Below are 25,219 nucleotides of genomic sequence, written 5' to 3' on the forward strand. Positions count from 1 at the left end.
CTGTTGATCGGGAGGGGTGTGGCGCACCGCAAAACAGAGGAAACGGACTTGTGTTGGAGCGCTACGGTCGAAACGGGGGTCCTGTTCATCGGGAGGGGTGTGGGGTACTGCAAAACGGGACTCCACGGTATACTGTTCATCTCCACCGTCGACCCCCTCCAGCCTCCACGAGCTACTGTTCATCCACCGTCGACCTCCTCCAGCCTCCACTGGCTCCTGCTCATCCAGCCTCCACCGCATGCTACTCCACCGGCTACTGTTCAACCACCCCTCCATCGTCTACTGTTCATCCAGCCCTCCACACCACGGGGTCCTTTTCAACCACCCCTCCACGAGCACCCCTCCACCATCTACTGTTCATCCTGCCCTCCACACCACGGGGTCCTGTTCATCCACCCCTCCACGGGCACCCCTCCACCGTCTACTGTTCATCCAGCCCTCCACCACACCACGGGGTCCTGTTCATCCAGAGGCAACGCCACCGCTCACTGTTCATCCACCCCCCCCCCCGCGCGCAACGCTCACTGTTCATCCCATCGATCGGCTTCAGTTAGCAGCAGTAGCCAAGGAATTGCTCGATCGGGTTCAGTAACGCGTAGCCTGCAGTGCAATCGCTCGGGTTCAGTTAGAGCCCAACGCCTCGCTCGGGTTCAGTTAGAGCCAACGCCTCGCACACACGCGCCTACGTGTACGAGAGAAGCGCGCATCGCTCGGCCCCCGACCTCCCACCGTAACCGGGAACTCCCCGAAATCCCCCCCTCGCTTCTACCACGGTTTTTTCCGTCATGGACGGCCCAAAGAATGTCATGCAGCTGCGTCTCCGGCCCGCCCAGGACGAAAAGCCCATTTTCTGTCATGATTTTTTCATAGAAGTAGGAGCCCACCACATCTATGATGATACCGGGTTTTTTCACAATTATCGTCATATAAGTGTCATATGTATGACAGAAAAAAAATTCGTTCAGCCCAAAATGTCACGGATGTGTCTTTTTTTTATAGTGTCAGGCACAACATGTAATTCATATTTATTAGGAGAGCCTTCATAATCACTTTCATTAGTATTATCAGTTTCAATAATTTAATTCTCTCTAGCCCTAGCAAGTTGTTCATCAAGAAATTCACCAAGTGGCACAATTGTATCAAGCATAGAAGTAGTTTCATCATAAGTATCATGCATAGCAGAAGTGGCATCATCAATAATATGCGACATATCAGAATCAATAGCAGAAGCAGGTTTAGGTGCCGCAAGCTTACTCAAAACAGAAGGTGAATCAAGTGCAGAGGTAAATGGCAGCTCCTTACCTCCCCTCGTAGTTGAGGGATAAATCTTGGTTTTTGGATCTCTCAAGTTCTTCATAATGATAAGCAGATATAAATCCCAAGTGACTCAAAGAATAGAGCTATGGTCCCCGGTAACGGCGCCAGAAAATAGTCTTGATAACCCACAAGTATAGGGGATCGCAACAGTTTTCGAGGGTAGAGTATTCAACCCAAATTTATTGATTCGACACAAGGGGAGCCAAAGAATATTCTCAAGTACTAGCAGCTGAGTTGTCAATCCAACCACACCTGGAAACTTAATATCTGCAGTAAAGTATTTAGTAGCAAAGTAATATGATAGTAGTGGTGACGATAGCAAAAGTAACAGTAGCAAAAGTAATGTTTTGGTATTCTGTAGTGATGATAACAATAGCAATGGAAAAGTAATAAGCGAATAATAATATATGGAAAGCTCGTAGGCAATGGATCAGTGATAGAGAATTATGCCGGATGCGGTTCATCATGTAACAGTCATAACCTAGGTTGACACAGAACTAGATCCAATTCATCAATGTAATGTAGGCATGTATTCCGAATATAGTCATACGTGCTTATGGAAAAGAACTTGCATGACATCTTTTGTCCTACCCTCGCGTGGCAGCGGGGTCCTAGCGGAAACTAAGGGATATTAAGGCCTCCTTTTAATAGAGTACCGGACAAAAGCATTAACACATAGTGAATACATGAACTCCTCAAACTACGGTCATCACCGGAAGTGGTCCCGATTATTGTCACTTCGGGGTTGCCGGATCATAACACATAGTAGGTGAATATAGACTTGCAAGATAGGATCAAGAACTCACATATATTCATGAAAACATAATAGGTCCAGATCTGAAATCATGGCACTCGGGCCCTAGTGACAAGCATTAAGCATAGCAAAGTCATAGCAACATTAATCTCAGAACATAGTGGATACCAGGGATCAAACCCTAACAAAACTAACTCGATTACATGATAAATCTCATCCAACCCATCACCGTCCAGCAAGCCTACGATGGAATTACTCACGCACGGCAGTGAGCATCATGAAATTGGTTATGGAGGATGGTTGATGATGACGATGGCGATGGATTCCCCTCTCCGGAGCCCCGAACGGACTCCGGATCTTCCCTCCCGAGAGAGTTTAGGGCTTGGCGGTGGCTCCGTATTGTAAAACGCGGTGAATATTGCTCCTTGATTTTTTTCTCTCCGAACACGAATATATAGAGTTGGAGTTGAGGTCGGAGGAGCTCCAGGGGGCCCACGAGGTAGGGGGCGCGCCTAGGGGGGCAGGTGCGCCCCCACCCTCGTGGCTAGGGTGTGGGGCCCTTGTCTTGATCTTTTGCCAGTATTTTTTATTATTTCCAAAAATAATCTCCGTGAAGTTTCAGGTCATTCCGAGAACTTTTGTTTCTGCACATAAATAACACCATGGCAATTCTGCTGAAAATAGCATCAGTCCGGGTTAGTTCCACTTAATTCATGCAACTTAGAGTCCAAAACAAGGGCAAAAGTGTTTGGAAAAGTAGATACGACAGAGACGTATCACTTGTTCAACTTGGTTTGGCCCTTAAGATAGTTGAGCATTTCATGATCGATATGAATGATAAACTCATGAGGGCGAAGATTGTGTTCCCATTCATGCAAAACGTGGACTAAAGCATAGAGCTCTTTGTCATAGATGGGATAATTGAGTTGCGCGTCAGAGAGTTTCTCACTAAGTAAGCTATGAGGCGGTTCTCTTGCGTTAACACACCTCCTATGCCATTACCACTAGCATCGCAATGAATCTCAAAGGGTTTGTCAAAGTTGGGTAATGCAAGCACGGGAGCATGAGTAAGCAAATTCTTAAGCTCATTGAAAGCGGTACCTTGGGATGGTCCCCAAACAAAAGGCGCATTCTTCTTGCTCAAAGCATGCAAATGCGAAGCAATGGTGCTAAAATCTTTCACAAAGCGACGATAGAAACCCGCAAGGCTAAGAAAGCTACGCACTTGTTGCAAATTGGTTGGTTGTGGCCAAGTCTTAATAGCATTGATCTTGGACTCATCAACATGAACACCCTTAGAAGATACAACAAAACCCAAGAAAACGAGCTTGTCAATGCCAAAAAGGCATTTCTCCAATATTAGCATAGAGACGCTCTTTTCGAAGAGTTTGGAAAATGGTGCGGACATGGGTGACATGCTCTTTGAGAGACTTGCTAAAAACAAGGATGTCATCGAAGTAGACCACAACAAACGCACCAATGTAAGGGCAAAAGACATGATTCATAAGACGCATAAAAGTACCCGGTGCTTCCGAGAGACCCATAGGCATGACTAACCACTCATACAAGCCAAACTTGGTTTTGAAAGCGGTTTTCCATTCATCACCCTCTTGTATGCGGATTGATAGTAACCACTCTTAAGATCAATTTTGGAAAAGATAGTGGCACCACTAAGTTCATCAAGCATATCATCAAGGCGTGGAATGGGATACCTATACCGAACGGTTATAGCATTGATAGGTCTACAATCGGAGCACATGCGAAAACTACCATCTCGTTCTGGCACAAGAATGACCGGGACGACACAAGGGCTCAAACTTTCACGCACATGTCCATGGTCTATGAGATGCTGTACTTGCCTTTGTATTTCTTTGGTTTCTTTGGGGTTGACGCGGTAAGGAGCTTTGTTCAGAAGCGGTGCTCCGGGGATGAGGTCGATGCGGTGCTCAATGCCTCATAGTGGAGGTAGTCCCGGGGGTAGCTCGTCGGGGAAAACATCGTGAAATTCCTGCAAAAGATAAGACAACAGTAGAGGAAGGGTGTGAGAAGTGTTAGTTTGTGGTGCATTGTCCTTGCACACAAGGACGTAGTGTAGGACACAAGATGGGTTCTCACACACTCCTCTTATCTCACTTTTGGTGGCAAATAGGACTAAGTTCTGCTTGTCGCTCATCGTGGAGGCGTTCGATTTGGCTTGTGGCGCTCACTCTCTTTTTGGCGGCTCGCTCTCTCACTATGATCTCCACGATGGGTGGCTTGTTTGCCGGCGATCACTTGACTTGGCGACATTGGACGGAGGACGTACTCCTTGCCCTTCATCTTGAAGATGTAGTGGTTCGTTCGGCCGTTGTGGATGACTCCTCTATCAAATTGCCATGTGCGTCCAAGGAGAAGGTGGCAAACGATCACTGGAATGACGTCGCACTCCAAGTTGTCTTCGTAGGCGCCAATTTTAAAGGAGACTTGTACTCGGTGCTCGACCTGGATGGTGCCGGAGTTGCTAAGCCATTCACTACAAAAAAATACACTTTCGTGATGATACGTGTTTGTCACAGTAGGTCGTGTTTTCTGTCATGCATGTACATCCATGACGATTTTATGATAGAATCAAGATAGTCATACCTGTGCTGTCGTCGAAGTGTTCCATGACATTACCAAAATTATTATCACGGAAGCATCCACTTCCATGACGATAAATCGCGCGTCAAAGAAGTGCTTTCGCCAAGGGTGACCGACACGTGGCATCCACCGTAACGGAATGCCATTAAGCTATCGGGTCGGGTTTTGGATCCGATAACCCATTAATAGCCTCGACCAATGGGGATGTTCCACATGTAAAATCATCATTGGCTGGAGGAGACACGTGTCAGGTCCGCATTGGCACAAGTGTCACTCATCCAATGGGCGAGACGCGCCTATGATATGTTGACACGTGGACCGACCCATCAAGTTTAAATGTGCCAGCCCAACAGAAGGCCCACAAGATTTTGTGGACCATAATGGGACGGCCCAGCTAAAGGCCCACGAGATTTTGCGGACCATAATGGTCTGGCCCAGCTAAAGGCCCATAAGATTTTGCGGGCCATAATGGGCCGGCCCAGGTAAAGGCCCACAAGATTTTTGTGTGCCATAATGGGCAGGCCCAAGTAAAGGCCCACAAGATTCTTGCGGATCATAATGGGTCGGCCCAGCTAAAGGCCCACGAGATTTCGCCGACATTAATGGGCCGGCCAAGCTATAGGCCCACAAGATTTTGAGGACCCTAGTAGGCCGGCCCATTAACTGGCTGCGATGTTTTGGGCCAAATGCCGGCCCATATTTGATCCGGGCCATTAATGGCCTGCCACGCTCCGGGCCTAATAGTGTCCCATATGAGATCCGATCCGTTAAAAGCCTACCATGTTCTGGGCCAAATTACGGCCTAGATCAGGTCCGGCCCTTTAAGAGGCTTTGAGCTCAATTATGGCCCATATCAGATTCGGCCCGTCAACTGGACACTATGCTTTTGGGCCCACTTGCTAAAGGCCCACTTAGTAATTCGGCCTGATATTAGTTTTGGCATGTTAAGGGCCCGTTTAATATTTTGACCCTATATTAATTTCGGCCTGTTAAAAGCCCGTCATATAGTTGGACCTAACTACGGCCCGGTTTGCATCCGGCCTGCTCGCAGCTGATATCTGATTGGGCCAAACAAGGACCGAGACAATTTTGGCCTGTTAAAAGCCCGTGATTTGATTCACACAATCATGGGCCGGGTGTCGGTGTCAAAACCGGCGGATCTCGGGTAGGGGGTCCCGAACTGTGCGTCTAGGCCGGATGGTAACAGGAGGCAAGGAACACGATGTTTTACCCAGGTTCGGGCCCTCTTGATGGAGGTAAAACCCTACGTCCTACTTGATTAATATTGATGATATGGATAATACAAGAGTAGATCTACCACGAGATCAAGGAGGCTAAACCCTAGAAGCTAGCCTATGGTATGATTGTTGTATGATGAAGTTCTCCTACGGACTAAAACCCTCCGGTTTATATAGACACCGGAGAGGGTTACGGTTACACAAAGTCGGTTACAATGGTAGGAGATCTTGAATATCCGCATCGCCAAGCTTGCCTTCCACGCCAAGGAAAGTCCCATCCGGACACGAGACGAAGTCTTCAGTCTTGTATCTTCATAGTCCTGGAGTCCGGCTGAAGGTATAGTCCGGCTACCCGAACACCCCCTAATCCAGGACTCCCTCAGTAACCCCTGAACTAGGCTTCAATGACGAGTCCGGCGCGTAGATTGTCTTCGGCATTGCAAGGCGGGTTCCTCCTCCAAATTCTTCATAAAAGTTTGTAAACACCAAGAGTAGTGTCCGGCTCTGCAAAATAAGTTTCCACGTATTGCCACAGAGAGAATAATATTAACACAAATCTAATCCGCTGACGTATTCCGTAGCGTGACATCACACTACGGCCAAGCCTTTATTCGAATCGCTTTCACTTTTCCACCTCAGCGTGTTTTGCGAGGCGGTTTCCTTGGCACGTCTTGTCAAAGCAGAGATCGTGTCCCCTTTATTTACGGGATTCTCATCAATACGGACGTGGGTAACCCAATCGTGCCCGTTAGCATGTCTTCTCGATTAAAGGCGAGTCCCAAACGGTTACGGGGAGGGCTCCTGGTATTCAACCTCTTATAAAGAGACCAAGGCCTTACTCCTTTTCCCCAATCTCAAAACAAGTTCGCCTGTCGCCTCGAGTTCCAACACCCTAGGCTCCAGATTCCAGGCGCTTCGGACCTTCGACAATATCCGGTTCCGACCTTCAAGGCCGATGGATGCCCTCCTCCGTCATGGAGGAGGACGTGCTAAAGTTGAGAGAGGCTAAGTTCTTGACCGCCGAAATTTTGCATAGGTTGCCTACTCAAAGGCAGGCTATTTCCAGTCCCCAGCCCGGTGAGAGCATAGTGTTCATGTCTCACTTCCTTCGGGGGTTAGGCTTCCCGATGGATCCCTTCATGAGGGGGCTGATGTTCTATTATGGGCTGGAATTTCATGACTTAGCTCCGGAGTCCAGCCTCCACATTTCCTCATTCATCGTTGTGTGCGAAGCGTTCCTCCGTGTTACTCCTCACTTCGGATTATGGCTCAAGACTTTTGGAGTGGAGCCAAAGATGATCGAGGGACGGCACGCAGAGTGCGGAGGCGCTGTCATAAGTAAGAATGCTGATGCTCCATGGCCCGAGGGCTCCTTTCAAGAGGAGCTCGGCTTGTGGCAACGAGAGTGGTTCTATATCACCGCTCCCAGGAGCACCAAGTGGGTGGCTCCTCCTGCCTTTCGCTCGGGTCCCCCACCACGACTAGCGTCATGGGTCAACAAAGGATTAGATTGGGGGTTATCCAAAGACGTGCCCTTGTTGTAGGGCCGCATTAGGGATCTCTTAGAAAGAGACCTCAACCTGGTCAAGGTGACGCGGGTCATGCTGATTCGCCGAACACTGCCGGCAAACGTCGCTCCCTTCGTCTGTGGGAGTTTAATCCGGAGGGACCACGAGCTCTCCAGCATTTTATGGGTGCAACGCCCGTGGAGATGTATAAAATGTTCTTCGAATCACAAGCAATGTGTCCGGATTTGACCGAGGACGCAGGTTTAAGCTGCAATCGCCCGGATACTCAAGTAAGTAACCTTGTGCCCGGACTCGCTATCCGTAAAATTGTCATAAATTCGCACCTAAAAGAGCTGTCCTTTTAAACAGGAGTGGATAGCGAAGGCAAAGCTGATCAGGTGTCCTGCTCCCCTTCCTGAGACCAGGTCGGATCCCGTGCTAGTCAGGATGTTAAAGATCGTGCCTTTGGAGGGAAGTGAGGGGGAGGACAAGGAGACTATGGCCTCCTCGAAGGAGGCTGCTCCAAAGGGAAGAAACGACAATTCCTCTCCTAAGGGGAAGAAGAGGGCCGCCTCTGACAACCCGGAGACCATGGCCTCAAAGCGGGGGAAAAAGTCCTCGTCAGAGGGTCCGACGCCGGGGAGATCCTCGGCTGAACTACGCCCTCAAAGGGATCAGCCCTCCAGCGAGCCATAAGTAGAGAAAGATTTTCCTTTAGAGGGATGAGAGAAATCCTTGCTTTTTATATGAGAAGATTAACTGAAATTTTACTTTGTAGCTCGGACCTCAGCCCTTCTCAGCAGAGCTCGTCTTCGGGGGATCTTCTTCCGGAGATGATGGAGAGTGGAACGCCTCCCCCTGCCGTACCGCCTGGCGAGGCGGGCGACCCTGAGGTGTCGTCGCGGAGGGTTTCTCCGAATTCGGCGGGGGTGGAAGGTAGCCATATGTCCCCCCAAGGTTCTCCACGTCCGGCCTTCGATGGAGGTCATAGGACGAGTCCGGCACCGTCCGATGCGCGGTCGGAGGAGCTGATGATTCTGCTGGGGTGAGCTTCTATCTCAGAGGAGCACCGTGCATTGATGGGTACGGTGATTGGAAGGATTTCGTCCGCGGAAAGCGGATTGCATGAGGCCGTCAGAAGTTTGCTGACGGGTTTTGAGGTACGTTTGATAATGTACTTCTTTGTTAGTTGCGCATAAACAAGATGCGCCCTATGTAGATAGTAGCCCCTGAGACTCTGTGCGTTGTCAAAATTGACGGCGCGCAGAGGATCATAATCCCAGGTCTAAAATGTCGCCTTTGTATACAGGTGGCGAAGTGTTCGGGATCGAGCCGAACTGATGATTTTGCCGAACTAAAGCGGAAACTTGACGTGGCAGATGCCGACATCGCGCTCGTCAATGAGCAGCTTGATGAGGCTCAAGGTATGCAATTCTTCGGGCGGCATCTGGTAAGAGGAGCTTTATGCCAGTATCTTACAATGTGTGTGCTTGACGCAGATGGTGCAGCCGCCCTGGAGAGTCTTCGGGCGGAACTTGCCCGAGCTAAGGAACAAGCCAGGAAAAGTGATGCGGCTGCCGAGAAGGCCCTTGAAGAGCTGAGAGCCGAACAGGCTGCTCACTGCCGAAGCAAGAAGGAGATGGCCGTGATGGCCGTGAAGTTAAAAAGTGCTGCTGACCGTTGCAAGTTTCTTGAGAAAGAAGACCGGGCGAGACAGACGGACTTAGAGAAGGCCGTTGCTGATGCCAAGCACGCTCGCTCTGCGATGAGAGCTGCGAAGGAGGAGCTGCGTCAGGCCGGATAGATTGCGGCTGGAAAGCCCTTTATGCTGCGGAGGAAGTTTTGCGATCCGAAGTTTGCTCCATTGGACCGGATGTGGAGTGCGGAGGACACCTATCTGGATTTGGCAGCGAGTGATGCTGATGCGACCGAATACTTTCGAGATCAAGAAGATCGCGAAGTGGAAAGGCTTTTCTAGTCGCAGTTCTAGAATCCAGAGCGTCCACTGGCAGTGGACGATCGTCTGGCTCAATGGGCCGAATTGAATAGATTGTCCGGACTCGCCATGAAGTACGTCATGGGTCATCTGTGGCCGGGGAGATCGGAGCCGAAGAGTTATTTCAGCTTGGTGCAGCAATTCCTTGACGCGGTGCCATGTATCAATGCGATGAAGAGGTGAGCATGCATAGAGGGCGCACGAATGGCTCTTGCCCGTGTCAAGACATACTGGGCAGAGATGGAGACCACCGTTGTTGCATCCCGAGATTCGGACAAAAGCCGAGTACCCTCCGAGCACTATTTTCAGGAAGTCCTTGAAGGTGCTCGTGTAATAGAGACGCAGTGCTCGAAGGATGCTATGTTCTGATAGCATATGTAATTATAAAGCAATATTTTGATGAATTGTAGTAGCCTTTTATACTTGTGCCTTCAAGTATTTGGAACACCTCCTGTGCGGCCGTTTTAAGATATATATACAAAATCTGAAAGATTGCAGTCGTTGGCTTCAGCCCCCACGCACATAGTGCGGGGGTGCTCGTAGAAGGCGCATTTTCACACTTAATCCAATGTCTTGGTCCTACAAAGGAGGTGATAGCGCAGCGAGCTAGGCAACAGGACTATAATGCTTTAACACTTTCACTTAGCCATAGGAGCTTGACAATGGGACTATTTCGGTAGCCCCTGGTGGCCACTGCGCTCGCCCGAATTCGGGGCGCGTATGTGCCTGGCCGGGAAACGGCCCTTCGTTAATGCGGAGGAATCCTACAGATTCCGGAGAGTCATCAAGTGGTTGACCAGTCTCACGCCATATCATGACAGTCGGTTTTCGGCTTTCTCTACTGAGGTGCTCGCCTGGCCGAACCAGGGCACAATCGCAGTAGTTCTCCTGGTGCCGCCTTAGCCGATAGAGCGGAATGTAAGGCGGCCGAACACAGGAGCCGGGCAACCCAACATTTGACCAAAATCATGACTCGGAGCTGATGCATATAAGGCCAAACTCGCGACGCCGAACACTCCCTAAGGTATTCGGTCTTTATGAGAGCGGGTGAGGTAACGCTCTGAGGTATAAGCCCCTAGTGTCCAGGTACGCGCAAGAATTCTGACGTGGCCACATGCCAAGACGCCAGCCTCCTCCTTGGTCATAGAACCAGGGGATGTGTATCAACAAGAGACAGTAAAAAAGGTTTATGCAGGGTCTTAATCTGAAAAGAATCCTTGGAACGGGTCCCTACTGCACGTCTGCGCCTGTGTCTCCGTTGTGCCGTATCCTGGACGGGCGCAGCACGACGTTCATCTGTAAAAAGAGAGCAACTAAGTTGAAAAAGGGGCGTGCCGAACAAAAGTTATATGAAATAAACAAACTTTAAAGTAAAATATGAAAAATTGAGCTTTATTGTCTCTTATTTTATACGTGTGAAGCCCCTAGTGCAGGGGTATATGGCAACTAAGCCTTTATCAATGATACTTTTGTGCCGGACTCGTCTATCCGTGTCCGTGGACTTAATGACCTGTTCCGATGTTCTGGCTGGTGAAGCCATTGTATTGTGGGGCTGTTAAAGCGGCTGCACAATACTCCGCTTGGGGGAGGTGTTCTCACTGCTTCCCCTTTAAGTAGATGATGCCGTGTGGACCGGGCATCTTAAGCGTAAGAGATGCATAATGCGGTATTGCGTTAAAGCGGGCGAAAGCTTCGCGTCCCAGTAGTGCTTGATAGCGACTTGAGAATGGGACAATGTGGAAAGTTAGCTTTTCGCGATGGAAGTTATCGGCAGAGCCGAAAATAACCTCGAGCCGGAGAAAACCCATGCAATGGGTGTCCGGACCTGGCGTTACTCCTTGAAAGGAGGTTTTGCTGTGGCGAATTCTTTTTGGGTCGATCCCCATGTGGCAGATTGAGTCCTGATATATCAGGTTGAGTCCGCTGCCACCGTCCATAAGGACATTTGAAAACTGGAGTCCGCCAATTATTGGATCGAGTACCAGGGCAGTCCAGCCTGGGTTCCTGACACTTCTAGAATAATCCAGATGATCAAAGATGATTGGTTTTGACAACCAGTGGCGGGATTCCTTTGGGATAGGCCGTGGGGCACGTACCTTTATGGGCGCCGCACGTTTTGTTATGTGGAGTAAGTTTACTGTTTTTACTTCTTGTGGGAAATTCTTTTGTTTCCTGGTACTCTGCTTTTGGGGTTCGTCCTCGTCTTCGCTTGGTGTGTCGAGCCCCTTGTGTTCGGCGTTGAGTCTGCCGGATTGTTTGAAAACCCAACAATCTCTGTGGGTATGGTTAGCAGGCTTTCCAGGAGTGCTGTGTATTTGACATATCCTATCCAAGATTTTGTTTAGGTTGGATAGGTCGTCCCTGTTATCTTGGAGGGGCGGCTTTTTCTGATTCTGTCGTCAGCTTTTGAATCCGGCGTTGACTGTCGTGCTCTTCGGACTTTTTTCCTTAGTCCGACGACGGTCCTTATTGCGTCGCGGTTTTCCGTTTCCATTCCTAGTTTCGGATGTACTTGGGTCACTGGTGCTGCATCTTGCTAACCAGCTGTCCTCTCCTGCGCAAAAGCGAGTCATGAGGCTCGTTAGTGCGGCCATTGTTCTTGGCTTTTCTTGGCCGAGGTGTCTGGCGAGACATTCATCTCGGACATTATGCCTGAAAGCCACTAAGGCTTCAGCGTCTGGACAGTCGACTATCTGATTCTTTTTAGTAAGAAATCTATTCCAGAATTGTCGAGCTGACTCTCTTGGCTATTGAGTTATGTGACTAAGATCGTCTGCATTCAGAGGGCGGACATAGGTCCCTTGAAAATTTGCTCGGAAAGCGTCCTCGAGCTCTTCCCAACTTCCGATTGTGTTTTCAGGAAGGCTTTTGAGCCAATGCCGGGCTGGCCCTTTAAGCTTGAGGGGTAAGTATTTTATGGCGTGGAGGTCATCTCCTCTAGCCATATGTATGTGGAGGATATAATCCTCGATCCAGACTGCAGGGTCTGTTGTTCCATCATATGCCTCTATGTTTACGGGTTTGAATCCCGCTGGAAATTCATAATCCAGGACCTCATCGGTGAAACATAGGGGGTGTGAGGCACCCCTGTATTTGGGTGTGCCGGATTCTGATAATGGCTTTATTGCATTGCTTACGAGAGCTTGCTTTCTTGGCCCGTAAATGGACCTGGCTGGGCCATGATGCGAATCCTTAAGTCGGTCGCATGCCGGCTTAAGTGCGGCGCTGCTTGCCGCTTTATGCTGGCCATGGGTCGTCTATCCGACCATGTGGCTTTCTCACTTTTGGAATGCGAGGGCTCTAAGGCCTCCTCGTCGAATTCAGGAAGTAGCTTTCTCTTCGGATAGCTTTTAGTGCGGCGACTATTGCCGTATTTGTCTGTGGTATTGATTACTTTACTCATTCTGATCCTGAGTGCATCTTCCGCAGTTTTTAGCTTCCGCTTCTGCTTTTTCAGGCTACGTGCGGTTGCAACGAGCCGTTTGTGGAGATTCTTCTGCTTCGTGGGCTTGTCCGGCGTAGGGTCGTCCGGAATGCCATTTTCGCCGGGGGAGGAATGTTCGGTTTCTCTATCCGGGTTGTCCTGTTGGGACGGTTGCTCTAAGGCATGCTCGTCGTCTACCAGCTCATCCTGCTCTATGGCTGGGTCTTTATCGAGGCGGGGCTTGGGTCGGTGTTTACGCCGACGCTTTGATTGTTTTTCGAGAGATCGATCCCTCTTTCCATCCCCGTATTCCTCGTTGTTTATTCCTTTAGGGGTATCCACCATGTACACATCGTGAGATGAGGTGGCTGTCCAATGCCCTATAGGTGTTGGTTCTTGGTTGTCTCCTGCATCGTCGTCCATACCGTCGATGTCTTCGGAGTCGAAGTTGAGCATGTCGGTTAAGTCGTCGACAGTGGCTACGAAGTGGGTGGTGGGTGGGTTTTGAATTTCTTCATCATCCGAATCCCATCCTTGCTGACCGTAGTCCGGCCAGGGCTCTCCTGATAAAGAGAGAGACTTTAGCGAATTCAGGATGTCGCTGAAGGGCAAGTGCTGAAAGATGTCTGCGGCGGTGAACTCCATTATCGGCGCCCAATCGGATTCGATCGGCAGGGGCGCGGGGGGCTCGGAGGTCGGAAAGAAATCCGGCTCCTCGGAGTCACGGGCCATGCGGAGTGCGGGGCTGGAGTTTGGCTCGATTGCCTCTGAGATCGCAGCCCCTGAGGCAGCGTCCAACCGCTGATCCTCGATCGGCGCAGTAGGCTCCAAATCAATGGTCGGAACCGATGCGTGTGCGGCCTCCAAGGCGCTGTTCGGCGGCAGAGCTATATCATGCCCATCGAGACAGTGCGACGCGCTTGGCTGTGGCTCGAATACGTCGAAGATCAAGTCCCCGCGGATGTCAGCCGTGTAGTTTAGGCTTCCAAACCTGACCTGGTGGCCAGGGGCGTAGCTTTCGATCTGCTCAAGGTAGCCAAGCGACTTGGCCCGCAGTGCAAAGCCGCCGAAGACGAAGATCTGTCCGGGGAGAAAAGTCTCACCCTGGACTGCATCGTTGATGATGATCGAAGGAGCCATCGGGCCTAAAGACGACGACACAGAGGAACTCTCAATGAAAGCACCAATGTCGGTGTCAAAACCGGCGGATCTCGGGTAGGGGGTCCCGAACTGTGCGTCTAGGCCGGATGGTAACAGGAGGCAAGGAACACGATGTTTTACCCAGGTTCGAGCCCTCTTGATGGAGGTAAAACCCTACGCCCCGCTTGATTAATATTGATGATATGGATAATACAAGAGTAGATCTACCACGAGATCAAGGAGGCTAAACCCTAGAAGCTAGCCTATGGTATGATTGTTGTATGATGAAGTTCTCCTACGGACTAAAACCCTCCGGTTTATATAGACACCAGAGAGGGTTAGGGTTACACAAAGTCGGTTACAATGGTAGGAGATCTTGAATATCCGCATCGCCAAGCTTGCCTTCCATGCCAAGGAAAGTCCCATCAGGACACGGGACGAAGTCTTCAATCTTGTATATTCATAGTCCTGGAGTCCGGCTGAAGGTATAGTCCAGCTACCCGAACACCCCCTAATCCAGGACTCCCTCACCGGGGTTCATTTCGGGCTGCTGCCGGCCCGTGAGCTGTTCGGCACATTTCAGGCCCAACCTAGATCGTGATTGCATGACGGCCCGATTATGTACCGTAATTTTACGGTTTGGCCGGTTTACTGCGAAGATAGGATATATATACAGTAAAATAACTGCAGCATCGTGAATAAAAAAACCTAGACTATACAATAAAGAAATTACGGCATATTACATCCACTGAGCATCAAAGTTCGCCACTATGATAGTAAAGCACAAGCAGACAGCAGATTACATACACTGGGCCTCAAAGGTCGCCACCAGTGCAAATAAACACGTCGACAAAATAATATACAAAGCCGACAGCACTTCAATAGAGTTCAAGAAAGGTTAGCCCCGCTGGGGAGCTGCAGCGCAAGCAGCTGAGCAAGATGATGAGACTGCGCTTGTTCAACCCTTATATCTTCCTCACTCTGAAAGATAAAAAAGCAGACAGATGACAGGTTTTGCACATAAAAGTATCGGTGCTAACAATTCATCACATTTCTTACTGACGAATAAAGTGGCACAGTTTAAAATTGCATTAACACAATATGGTATTGTTCAGGTCAAGACATGGTAGGAAATGACATTGTGAAGGAGTTGGCAGCTTCACGACACCACTGGATAACATATCAAGAACTCATAAGTACCAATGGTTAGTGTGCTATCAATTTATACCATTTCATATTGGCAAATAAAGAGACGGTTTAAATGATAGTAGAATGATATGACATTGTTCATAGTTAAGACATTGCAGAATATGACATTGTTCTGTAGTGGGTAGTTCACCACACCACTGGATTACGGATGAAGAACAGAAGCATACATGCAGTGCAAAAGAAGATCACTTGCTCTTTATAGTTTAATTTACATGGTATGAAGAAGGAACTTGGTTGTACAACTAAAAACTTAAATTGAGAAAGGACAAACTATTGTTTATGAACTACATAATAAACTTTAAACAAGCAATTTGAAGCAAACACCAAAAATAAACAGCTGTTGCAGTCATGCCTAACCAAATATATACAACAAAGTTTGAAGGCTTGAGATGGACAAACTTACATTATTGGTGAAGACATGCTATATAAAGGCCTTGTCCATGCTGATGGGGTGGCAATTCAAGAAGTTTACCACAGAATCTTCTTCAAAAGCATTGCCTTTATTCTACATTTTGTTAAGAGTAAATATAGATGTGATAATATACAAAAAAATGGAGAATATTTAAGATAAGATGAAGAGTGATCTTACATAACCAAGTAGCTATAAATGTAAGTGCAGCGATACAGGCAAAAGGTACAACCAAGAGCAATGCACAGCTAAAGTTCTTCAGTACCAACCTTATGGTAAGAGTAAATATAGATCTGATGTGTAGAAAATGGAGGGCAAAGGAAAATAAGCTGCAAAGTGATGGTACATGAACAACTACCTAGCTGCAAAGGACAGCATGTACTTACAAGAACAATGCAGAGCTAAAAAACATTGGCATTGGATATATTCTACACTAATGTAACCATTCATACACATCAGATAATTTGGAGCGAACAATTGATAAGCAAGCTATCATGCATACTGCTGTCACATAATGAACCTGGTATGTATGCAAGTACAGTGATACAGGACAACATGTACTAACAAGAGCAAAGCAGCGGACAACATATTTGCGATATCCTGTCGTTCTTGTCAAACCGGAATTCTTCTTCGAGCAGATTTCCTACAAAAAGATCCGTAAGGCACATGCGGAAAAGTACAAGTTCAAATTGTCATGTGATTTCATAGACATTACCTCATCCTGGAAATGAGACCAGTGCATAACAAGGTTTTTCCATTCAATGTCTTCTAAATTTAGCACAGGATACTTCACCGGGAATTCGTTTATAGATTTGCCATCAATGTGTGATTTCCTCAGGTAACACCGATACTGCTGCAATGCTTCCTTGAAAAGCACAAGCAAGCATTGCTCGTCTTGACTATCCAGATTGACCCTCGCCTAGTTACAACAATGTAATGTAAATCATTGATGTGTTCAATCAGTAGAAAACAGGAAAATAATAACCATGAATAATAGCACTTACACGTAAGTTGGACAGGAAGATGTGAAAATAGTGTTTGTCTTCACAATAATCTTCCGATGATGGGAATAGATGCACGTAGTCCCTAACAACATTGAAAGCATTGTCTTTTAAACTGTGAATAAATGGAATGGGGTTCCAATCTGCAGGAATTGGCCATCTCTGCAGTTGGGATAGGTCTTCGGCCGGTGGACTTGTTGTACTTTTTGCTGGAGTGGGATTTTCCTGTGGTACATCTGGTGCTATGGAAAATGAAATCGGTATACCTTTTGCTGGAGTGCAGGTCCTGTGTGGTGGGGCTAGTGGTGTGGCCAGTGAAGTATGGGTACAGTCTGCTGGAGTCGGTCCTACGTTTTGTGTCACTGGTTGTACTGCCAATATAAGTGGGGTGATGTCTGATTTCTTTGGCACCACCATGTTTTTCAAGGACTTTGCTGGTGCTCCTTCAGGTTCGGCAATCACCCTCTTGCTTTTTGATGTCTGATGCACAAGAACAACATTTGAGTGGAAAAACATGGTATGATGACAGATGGAATATGTATTGATAATGGATGGGTATGGCATCTCGACATATATGATGAGTAAACTAAGCAGATGGCGGTGCAACAAAGTAGAAGAAATGCAAGACAACATAGGCAAGATACCCGCAATCAATAAAACATTGCCAAATTAGAACAGGCACCTTGATGGGTGAACAGGACAGGCCATCTGCCTTTGACTCCTCGAGGTCAGAATAGTCATTAGGATCATATTCTGGACAAGAATCAACAGGTGGGGAGCGTATGAGTTCCATTGCATCCAGAATGGCACTCAATGCCTTGGTGCCAATTTTGTAAGTCATTGCGGTGTTTAGCTTCAAGAGTGGACTACTGCTAGTGCGACACAAAGTAGCTACACAGATCATAGTGTAGATATAACGGGAAAACCTTGAGCATCAGAGTAAAATCAGCAAAGTGGAACTTGCTGGAATATATGTGCTAGTATTGCCGGTACGGCTAGAAAGGCTTCGGATACCAGCTCTCTTCAAGTGAAGGTGCGGTATTTCTAATATCAGTGTAACTCTCAAAGGCGACACAGCTCCCCGCATTTCCTTGCTATTCTTATAGGATTCAAGTGGGCAGGCCACTACAAATCCTATTCCTATGTTTACAAGATCCTACGAATCAAAGAGGCTCAAAGTGTCCATCACAACCGACCGTATAGACCTCTACACTACAAATGTCCCTGCTCATCTTCAGTACAAGGAACATACTGTACTACTATCATACTCCCTCCGTTCCAAAATATAAGTCTTGGTAGAGATTTCCACTATGGATCACATACAGATGTATCCAGATACATTTTAGAGTGTAGATTCACTCATTTTGCTCCATATGTAGTCCATGGTGGAATCTATACAAAGACTTGTATTTAGGAACGGAGAGAGTACATATTAAAGAAGAGTGGAAGAGGAACATGGTAAAGAAGAGCAAGCAGATTTTGGATAATAAAATTTTGGTTGCGCAGTGCCCACACATGATGAACCAGAGCAGATTAAGAATGCAACTCCCAGCTGTCTCTCAACCATTTCAGGCGGCTGGATGAAGATCCTACGTTTCCTAACCCTTCTTCTTCCTCGTCTCTGATTCTTCCCATACAGAACACCGCACGGGCCGCCGACCGGACCACCGGCCCCCACCACCTGCGTTCCTCCGCCACCCCACCCCCGCCCCAACCCCCACCCGTGTCGAGTTTTCTTTGTTCGGCGAGGCCCCACAACCACCCGAGCCCCTTCGATCGCACCGGCGAACTCCGGCGAGCTCTAAAGAATCGACTGACCCAATTTTGAAATTTAGTCTACTGTGATTTAACTAGTGTGGAATATAAAAGGGGAAAACCATAAGCATTGGGTGTATAGTGTTGAGCATGCCATGGCGGATCTGAAGGTGCAAACCGGACAAAGTCAACTTCGCAACCAAGACAAGAAATCAGAGTAAAGCAGTGGCGATCTATTTTCTTGCTGCGATAAATAAGTTGAGCAGATACGAAAGAGTACCGCCTATGGTGCGGCGTCGTGTACGCATCTACTGAGAATTTGACGGTGCTGCGGTAGCGATGGCTGTCGGCGGCGTGGAAGCAGATCTAGGAGGGTAGACGGTGGCGGCAGGGCGCAGTGGACGAGACGGTCATAGGAGCGGCGCCGACAAGGTGGACGACGGCGGGGATGAAGCGAGAGGACGGGATGCAAGGGTCCCGGTCTGAAGCCGTGGATGAAAGAGGTCGATCTCTTGTAATGGACGGCGGCGTCGAGGTATCAGCTCCGGCATGGTGGAGGAGGACAGCGGTGGATGGGGTGGCGGACGGCGGCGGACGGAGGAGGGTGGGGTGGTGAGGGTGTTTTGGCGCGCATGGAGTACGAATGGGGAAAAGGGAGGTAGAGAGGAAGGGGGGAACCATGTATTCAGGGCGCGCTTGTCTCAAATGCGGGGAAATTTACAAACTTAGCCCTCCTTTCAAATTTCTACTACATCACAAGAACATTAGTCGGTTGGGGATAGGATGGTAATCTCGCATACACCGAATATTTGCCGACGAGAGTTTGTTTTTGGCGCCCACCGTGTATGAATATGAATCGGGGAGGGAGTCGATTTTGGCCGAGGACACGCTGTGTTTTGGCGCCCACCGTGCAAGAATCCGGGTGAGAGGCGGTTATGTCACGTTTGGGTGAAATTACAAACCTACCCCTATCGAAACCTATAGAAATCTAGCAGATAGGCTTTGCGTGGCAGGGATATGCAGTAGTGATTTCCATCTCGCGTGATTTTGGTTTCGGGCGTTAGTGCGACTTTCCCCGCTTCGTTCAAATTTTGTAGAGTGCACATTTACCATGCCAACTCAATTCGAATCCCGTTTGTATTCTATATTTTTTTGGGCGGGATCCATTTTCAATTGGAATTATTCTATATACATCATTTTTTATATATACTTTCAAAAGCACAATAAAGAATTCTGCTCCTTTATATGTATAATATGATTTACAAATACAATGGTCTCGAAATCTTAAGGTTCAATTCGAAAAAATTTAACCAAATTATGTTCTACTAAAATGTATGGATCAGTAATATCTACATATTAAATAACATAGATGTGCGTGAATTCATATGAGTATGCATGTTTGATAGATCAATTTTGGTTCGAGTATGGATTACATGTATCATCATCTCGAATTCAAATATTTGAATCCCTTTTTTGTTCACTCCTTTCACGCCCGTCTCTCTCGCATGCATGCTCCTTCAGGTAGCTATCACTCTCTTTTCTCCAGCTCACCCGCACGCTCACTTCATGTTTCTCCTATCCTCGCAAACATGGTCTCTCGACCTCTCCCTTGAGAAGTGTCACACTCTCCCTATCATTATACATTACACGGTTTTCATTATCTCTCACGTCTCTACTGTTCTCAGGTATCACTCGGTACCTAAGCTTTCTTTTTCACCGCCACACACACAGTCTCCACTCGTCTTTCACTTTGTCTTTCTCTCCATGGGATTCTCTCACACACCCTATATGTCTCTACATATGACTCATACCACTAAAATTACTCTCTGTGTGTGTGTGTCTCTCTCTCCTATAGACACAACATTTGTTGCGGTCTCCTTTTCGTCTCCATCCCAGACTGACATTATTTATTTGTTTACCGATCAGACAACCTCGACTACTGTCTCCTCTCTCTCTCTCAGACACACGCACACCACTCCTGCTTCCACTCCCCTTCCCGACTACCGTCTCTCTCTCTCACACACACACACAGAAAACTCTCGCTTTCGCACCCCGAGTCGTATTTCTCTCACAAACATTTATCGACTAGCTAGCCTCTAGATAGGTTTATACACCCGCACACTCGTGCTTCCACCATCACATACATGTCTCTCTCCCGCTCCTTGTATCTATGTAGATTTTTCTTCCCTTCTTGAGACACGCCCTCTAGATCGTGCACACACACACTATCGCCTCATTTTAAGCTGATACCTATCGCACACACACTCCTTGTGTCTTTTTCAAACATGCACTCCGTCCTCCTCCACTCTCCCTCTCTCTCACACACATGGGCTTTTTGCAACAACTAGCAAGATGCCCATGCGTTGCACGGAACATCAAGATGCATTTGTATGAGTAGTTTATCTTGTGGGGGAAAAGGATGAACGAGGGAAGGCCTTATTTGCAAATGTGGAGAGGGGTGTGGGTATCTTTTTGCAAAATTGCCATAGTTTCCTTCCTATCCGTCAGATATAGATCGGACGGCCTATATTGCAGGATGGTAGGCACACGATTATCATCGACAATGATTTTTATAAGAGTAGGGATAAAAAATAGAGTTGGTGATGATGGTGGGCCTGCCATCCTGCAATGTAGGTCATCTGATTTATATCTGACGGATAGGAAGGAAAATATGGCAATTTACCCGCACTCTTCACCACATTTGCAGATAAGGCCTTCCCTCGTTCATCCTTTTCTCCCACAAGATCTTGATGTTCCATGCAACGCACGGGCATGTTGCTAGTAAGAGTAGAAATTAGACATATACCACTTCTCGAATCTTGAAACCAACAACATTCCTCCCTTATCTCATCAAAACTGCCAAAGGAATATAATTTGAGTGAAACATAACATATTTTTAGTGATATACATATTTCAAAACTAGAATTTTTTTCTATCAAATCGGTGAATATGTATTAATCTACTTTGATCGGGTGGCAACGCATTGGCACATTGCTAGTAGTTATTATAATTTTTTGGACACCAGACAAACGGTGGAGTACATATACGAAGAGAAGAGGCGCACACACACAGTCGGCCTCTCGTTGTCTCGCACACATGAGTGTTACGTAAAGCGACATTAACAAATAAACCCTAAAACCCTAGGTGCACAATTGCTGCATTCGCGGGTACCGGGTATGTGGTGGAGCACCTTTGTAGGAATAGTCAGCTCGCGTGATAATTTGATCCGTAGGAGTTGATGGTCGGGACCACAGGTGAACGACTTGGAGCACGGTGGCTCGCCAGTTTCCACAGATCGAGTAGCCATGTTTAAAATATCGTTTGTTTAGCGGGGTTAAGAGTTCCGATTTTCAATGGCGCGTTATAAGTAGTAAGTAGTTTTTAGAATGATTGGTATGGAGCGAAAATGGAATTCATAGTACTACGTACACTACTAGGAAAAGGCCTACTAATGGCGCACCTAATTTGGCCATTAATGGCGCATTAGTGGTGCGCCATTAGTAGCACGCCATTAGTATATTTTACTAATGGCGCACCACAGGTGCGCCATTAGTATCTGGTATACTAATGGCGCACCCCAGATGCGCCATTAGTATATACAACAGTGCGCCATTAGTATGCCTCCCAGGGGGGCCATGTATACCCAGGTGCTTTGGCATACTAATGGCGCACGACAACAAGATGCGCCATTAGTAACTTCGGCATACTAATGGCGCACTCTTTAATGATGTGCAATTAGTATCCTTTGGCATACTAATGGCGCACTATGATGTGATGCGCCATTAGTATGAATATTAGGTTTTTTTATTTTTTTATTTTCTGTTTTTTGCACAGGTTACAAAATGTATAATTGGACAAAATATAGACAGCACACATCAACAACAAATTCATCGAATACAATAGAAGATTAGTCTCTGAATACAATTCATCATTTTAGTCTCCGAATACAAGTCATCATATTAGTCTCCGAATTGAAAAGACCGAACAAAGATAGAACATTATATTACAAGTCTCGAGACCGCGAGTTTGTCTTCACATTACAAGTCGATATCGATCATCTAAACTACCATCACATAGAAGAGAGCTGCGGTCATCACGATGAGCATCATCACGATGAAACTCGTATTCATCCGGTTCCTCCAACGCTCCCTCCCCTCTCCCGCTAGATGGCGGGCGTATCTAGATTTGGCCTCGGCCCTAGTGGCGCACCCTTTGTAACTGTTACCGCTGAATCGGTGAACCTGTCTCCGACACTCCTCCCAGTCGTCGTAGACTCCGGGAACCTTACCCTTGTACACGACATACCACGGCATCGCTATGCAGTAGCCAAACGAAACATTAGTACCAATTAACACACAATACATAAGCAATATATAAGTATGCAACAGAACGATCGGAAGAGAAAAGCAAGACATTAATAGCATCGATTACATCTTAAGTTGAACGACTCTCGAAACCAAAGAGACATACTACAAGTTCATTAAAGTTTAATTACAACATGAGACTCAAGGGACCGGAGCATGGATGAAGCTGCCGTCTATCGTGGGAGTCATGAAAGAACGGGCGTTGTCAGCCTGCATTTGTAGGATTGTGTCGATGTCACTGTTGGACGGTTGATTTCTGAGGTAGAACTGCCCCGTGGTACGAAGGACATCTTGATGGATGATTTCCGCAAACTCCGACTGGATGCGGAAGAATTCTTATCTGATGTCCGCGTCCTGGATTGCCGACACGCTCGCGGCCCAATCTTTGAGTCTACTCGGTAGCAGAAGTTGATGATGGTCCCGTACGATCGCCCGCATGTGATGGATGGCGTAGTAGGCACCCTTCTGACCGCCAGGCGGCTGCTTGACGCAGCAGAACATCGTATTGTGGGAGAACACGTGCTTGCCATACTTACGAATAGGCCTGGTGAAGGTGCCTCTAGATTTGACGTAGCCGGGGAGAACATCATCAAGAACCTTCTTGACATTTGTGTAGTCTACGTTCGACTGACGGTCCGGGTCGAAATACGTGGCCATGGAATATTTGGGGCTTAGGAGGATGAGCGTGCAACGTGTGTCACTGCAGAAAACACGGAATGTTAAAAGAAAAACGATCGAAATCTAAGAATTCATATGTTACGGGGCGGTTGAGGGGAGGACTTACTCGGGAAAGTAAGGCACAAGGAAGTTATCCTTATCTTGGTTTGCCAGAATGACGCCTTCGAGGTAAGAACTCGCGACTTGCCGGTCCCCAGCGCTGCCCAAGATCTTGGCACGCATGTAGAAGGGGTCGACTATCACGATGTCCGGGGTCTTGTCGCGAATGATCCGCATCTCCATACTCAGCAAAAATAGCCAAACAAAGGTGTAGTGCAGCGGATGAAGGTTCAACATAGCGTGGATGTCATCAAACCGCAGGACGATCGTACCCCCGATGGATTTATCCACAAAGCCCTTGCCCTCTGGCACCTTGGCCGCGAAAACCGGGTATGCCACATCCTTCTCTCCGAGACGCCGCTTCTCCAAAGAAAGAACACTGTCATGCGGACTCCGCATAGCACCGGTTGCAGCATCGAGCATATTTCTCGGTAGCATCGGCCTACCCGCCACATGCACCCTCCTCAAGATATCCTCAGGTGAAGGTGGCCCGTCCTGAGCACGGATCGTACTCGGTGCCGGCTGGCCCGCACCCTTGTTAGTCTTTCTTTTGCGTGCCTTCTTCTTCTCCTGTAATAGGACCGAGTTCTGTTCACAGACCGCCTTCTTGAGTGTGTTGGGGCTTATCATATTTCGCACCTCGCCTATCTGAGGCTCGGTGAAGTCGGCAGCTGGAGGCGTCTCCTGAGAGCTGAACTACAGACGACGCCTGTTGCAACTTGGCTTCTCCGCGGTACCAGCTAGATCGCGCACGTCTTTTGTTGGGTTGGGTTCTTGAGAAGGAGGCCCCATGAAGTCGCCACCGTACCCATGATTGGCAAAGTACTGATCGACGTTGGCAAATGTATCGTCGTCGTTCTGATCCTGTGCCATATGCATGTTTGGATCCAGTGGCATAGGGATGTCCGGCACCATTGTGGCGGTCTTGCCATGGGGCCGACTTGGCGCCGACACGACTGGCGTGTTGTCTTTGGGGTGGTGTCCCCCGCCCCCAAATGAATCTGGCTCTTCGGCCAAAGCAGGGGCCAGCTCAGGCAGGCGCTGAGGGTCATCACGTCATCATCGTCGGCCCCGACGGGTCGAATCGGAGGTAACAACTCGTCGCAGCCTGGCAGCACCCGAACCAGTTGAACCCTAAACAAGTTGGGTGGCATCTGGGTACCGTGGAACAAGGGGTTACCCGGTTGAACGACTTTGCCCTTGGCGACATCGACCAACTCGTTGTTCACGAAGTGCAGGAGAGTGCACGGAACATCGGCGGCGCCCTAAGAAAACATGTAGGGCGTCAGGGATGCCCAGTCAAAGGCAAGGAGATGAAGTCCTCGGCCGAGAGAGGCTTAATTAGTTACCGTGATGATGGCGTCGAGCTCGGCTAATGTCGAGGCACCGCCAACGGCAGGCGTGCAGTTGACGGAGGGGCCGCTTGCTGCAGAGGTGCCGGCCGACGTACACCCGGGTGCATTAAGCTCCCGTGCCAGCGTCGGAGACACCAATGCCGCCTCCGCCGGAGACACCAATGGCCCCGCCATCACGTTCTGTGAGTTGCTGGCCGTGAAGCTAGGAATCGGGGGTGGCCCCTGTTGGCCGCCCGCAATCCACGCACTAATCCCCTGGATCAAGGTAGGCACAATGGCGGTGATCGTCGCTCCGAGTTGTTGTTGCACTTGCTCTTGGACAATCTCCGGAATCCGCACCACCTGTGCCCTGA

At 48.2% G+C, this 25,219-nt stretch overlaps 1 protein-coding gene across 1 annotated transcript in view; it reads right to left on the reverse strand.

The window, feature by feature from the left end:
* Positions 1-25,219, reverse strand: part of LOC125537547 (putative carboxylesterase 2) — a 128,688-nt gene that overhangs the window by 37,715 nt on the left and 65,754 nt on the right. Inside the window, exon 2 of the mRNA XM_048700863.2 lies at positions 4,808-4,840. Within this exon, the coding sequence (XP_048556820.2) occupies positions 4,808-4,840 (33 nt within the window). The remainder of the gene's footprint in view (positions 1-4,807; positions 4,841-25,219) is intronic.

Source organism: Triticum urartu, chromosome 2A, assembly GCF_056163025.1.
Source record: "Triticum urartu cultivar PI428250 chromosome 2A, HENAU_Tu73, whole genome shotgun sequence".
In the NCBI taxonomy this organism is placed as follows: domain Eukaryota; kingdom Viridiplantae; phylum Streptophyta; class Magnoliopsida; order Poales; family Poaceae; genus Triticum; species Triticum urartu.